At 45.9% G+C, this 2,766-nt stretch overlaps 1 protein-coding gene across 1 annotated transcript; it reads right to left on the reverse strand.

Moving 5' to 3' along the window:
* Window positions 1-2,239: 2,239 nt before the first annotated feature.
* Window positions 2,240-2,566, reverse strand: LOC128044906 (late cornified envelope protein 1F-like). Its single transcript, XM_052637319.1, has one exon. It carries the CDS (start codon window positions 2,564-2,566, stop codon window positions 2,240-2,242), a length of 327 nt encoding a protein of 108 aa, XP_052493279.1.
* Between the last annotated feature and the right edge of the window lie 200 nt (window positions 2,567-2,766).

Here is a 2,766-nt window from a genome sequence, read left to right on the forward strand (position 1 = left end):
CCTTGATTCAGAGAAAGTCTTTATACCAGTAAGAACAGAACATTGCCATTTCATGATATGTCCTGATATAGTCAACCTGCTTCCAGGTAGCTGGCTCATCAACCCTAGTAATAGTGTCTTACTTGAACTCAGTGTTGGTCTTTATAGGCATGTCAGTCATGGTGACTGAAAATTCATGCTGCTGAAGCCATGTGTATCCACAGTTACCCTGGTTAAAGATTATAGGTCCCTTTGAGGAAGATTGGGGGAAAGACTGACAGTATTTAACTCTTAAGCAGTGTACCAGGGTTTTTCTTCAAAGGGAACTGGCCTCTCCTTCATTCAAAGAGTTCTGGGTTTTATAAACAAGCTCAAGACTAGAAACTGATTGGTGGAACATGATTCTCTCTTTTTATGATTCAGTTTTGTTCATTTGACTTAGAACTCTTAACTTTTCATATATCAAGTGAAAATTTGGGAGACTTGACATTTACTTCACTTCTAAGTAAGCAGAGATTAACTAGCAGAGACAGAGCGCCCTGGTGGTCAGAACATGCTGATTGCTGCATTGACCCTGTCATGCATTACAGTAGCCACACACACTTTGCTATGGGTGACTAAGTGTTGACACTTGGTCCTGCTGTCCTGGGATCCGATTATCCCTATTGTGTTTAGGTTTCTCATTTTGGTGACATCAGATTCCATTGTAGTTTTTGGCTTATAGAGAAGAACCGTCGCAGAACTCTTCAAGGATGCCAGAGCTCCCCTTTACGATTGATTTCTCCTGGTCATTGTAAAAGGTGAGTCCTCTGGACCCTTCTGGGGTGGGTAAGCAGATCTTAAATGACAACTTCACCCTAGATTCCAATAACACCAAGCCTCCAGATCCCTTCCTCTGCAGTAAACTAAGGCAGTTCTGGTGTTTCATCTTCATTTAGTGGAGACTGCCTTTGCTTCATGTTATTGCCATTCAACCATTTGTTAAAGCCCTTTCTAACCCCCAAAGTTACAATGTTAAACCTAGAATATCTACCTGGCTGATCTAAATCCAAAAATTTGGCCTGATACAACTTTAAGTCCTTTCCACAATTACCCCGGCCCAGTAGCAGCAGTAATATCCATCACACACATATGCCCTGGGTTTGTATGTATATAAATCAGAAAACATCATGTAGCTCTTGTGGAGTGTAGTACGCTTGCTTGTGGGTCACACTTTATGTTTCGCCTTTTGAGGTTTACTGGGACTTCAGTCCACTTATCTAGGAGTAAAGGGAGGTAATAGGGTGGTCCAGGTGAGAACCAGTAGTTTCTCGCAAGGCTACTTCTTATGCCGAGGTCATTACCATTTCCTGGGACTATACAGGTTTAATTTACTCAGATGGGGTAGAAAATTCTGCTTCTACTACAAATAATAACAACAACAACGATAATAATAGATCTGAACCTAGAAATTCAATGTTTTGCCTTTTCAGAATCTTTCCAAATATCTGCATTCCAATTTTCAGAATCCCAGGAATGAGTCACTTACGTATCATGGGAGGCATGATATCAGGCTCTCACATGCTATAGACATAACATCGCTTCTGTGACATCCCTTACATAATTGCATAATCACATCTAGTTAAGAAGAGCCCCAGACAAACCCCAACTAAGGGTTTGTCCACTAAACCAAGAGCTCCTTAAATATGCCCAGGACATGAAGGACAAAAAACCTAAGGGCTGTCACAGGTAGGAGGAGATTGAAGAATCATGGCAACTAAATGCAGCATTGGATCCTGGATTAGACTCTGAATCAATACATTTTTTTTGTTTTGCTATAAAGGGCATTAGCGGCACAAGTGGCAAATTTGAACCAGGTCTGTACATACTGAGGCATTAGGGGAACCAGAAGTTGAGTACAGAGTATGAGAAAGATGATGTAGGGATAAAAATATCATTTCAGACAGAAGGAATGCAGACTTCTAGCTTTATTGTTTCACATCAGGCTGGTTTATGCAAAAAGAGAAGCTTCAGAGGGACACGGGGTTGTGCTTTGGGGTTCTCAGAGATTCCACACATATGAAAAGGAGGTGAATAAATGGATTTGGGAGGGAGTTTGGGGCTCCTGGACCCAAGGAAAAGTACTCCCTGGACCAGAGCTCAAAGGCCTCACCCAGACTCCCCAGCAACTGGGGCAGGCCCAGCTGGAGGGGCAGGAGAAGGAGGAAGTGTTTGTCCATCTGTTGTCCCCAGGTCAGCTCTTCTTGGCTCAGGGTCTAGTTCAGCAGCAGCCGCCTCCAGAGGACTGACCACTCCCCCCTCCACAGCACCCAGAGCCCCCCGAAGGCTGGCTGCAGCAATCAGAGCTCTGGGGTCGGCGGCGGTGGTGGGACCTGCGGCCCCTGTGGTGGCTCAGGCAGCAGCCCCCACACCCAGAGCTGCAGCAGCCCCCACACCCAGAGCTGCAGCAGCCCCCGGAGCTGGGGCCACAGCAGGAGGAGACTGGGGGGCACTTCGGGGGACACTTTGGGGGGCATTTAGGGGTGGGGCACTTGGGGGCGCACTTGGGAGGGGGCTGGCACTGCTGCTGGTTCTGCTGGCAGGACATCTTGGTGGGTGGGCTCAGGAGCTGAGGGAGAGTCAGAGAACAGGTCAGACCAGCACATAGAGACCTCCCTGCCCCTTCCTGAGCTTTCACCATCTTTCTATCCCCTTTAGTTGGACAAACTATTTAATGCAATCCTAGATAAATAAACACTGGAAGTTTAATTGTTTCCAGTAGTTGCTCAAATGCTCTTATAGCTTCTT

The sequence above is a fragment of the Budorcas taxicolor genome, chromosome 3 (genome assembly GCF_023091745.1).
Source record: "Budorcas taxicolor isolate Tak-1 chromosome 3, Takin1.1, whole genome shotgun sequence".
In the NCBI taxonomy this organism is placed as follows: domain Eukaryota; kingdom Metazoa; phylum Chordata; class Mammalia; order Artiodactyla; family Bovidae; genus Budorcas; species Budorcas taxicolor.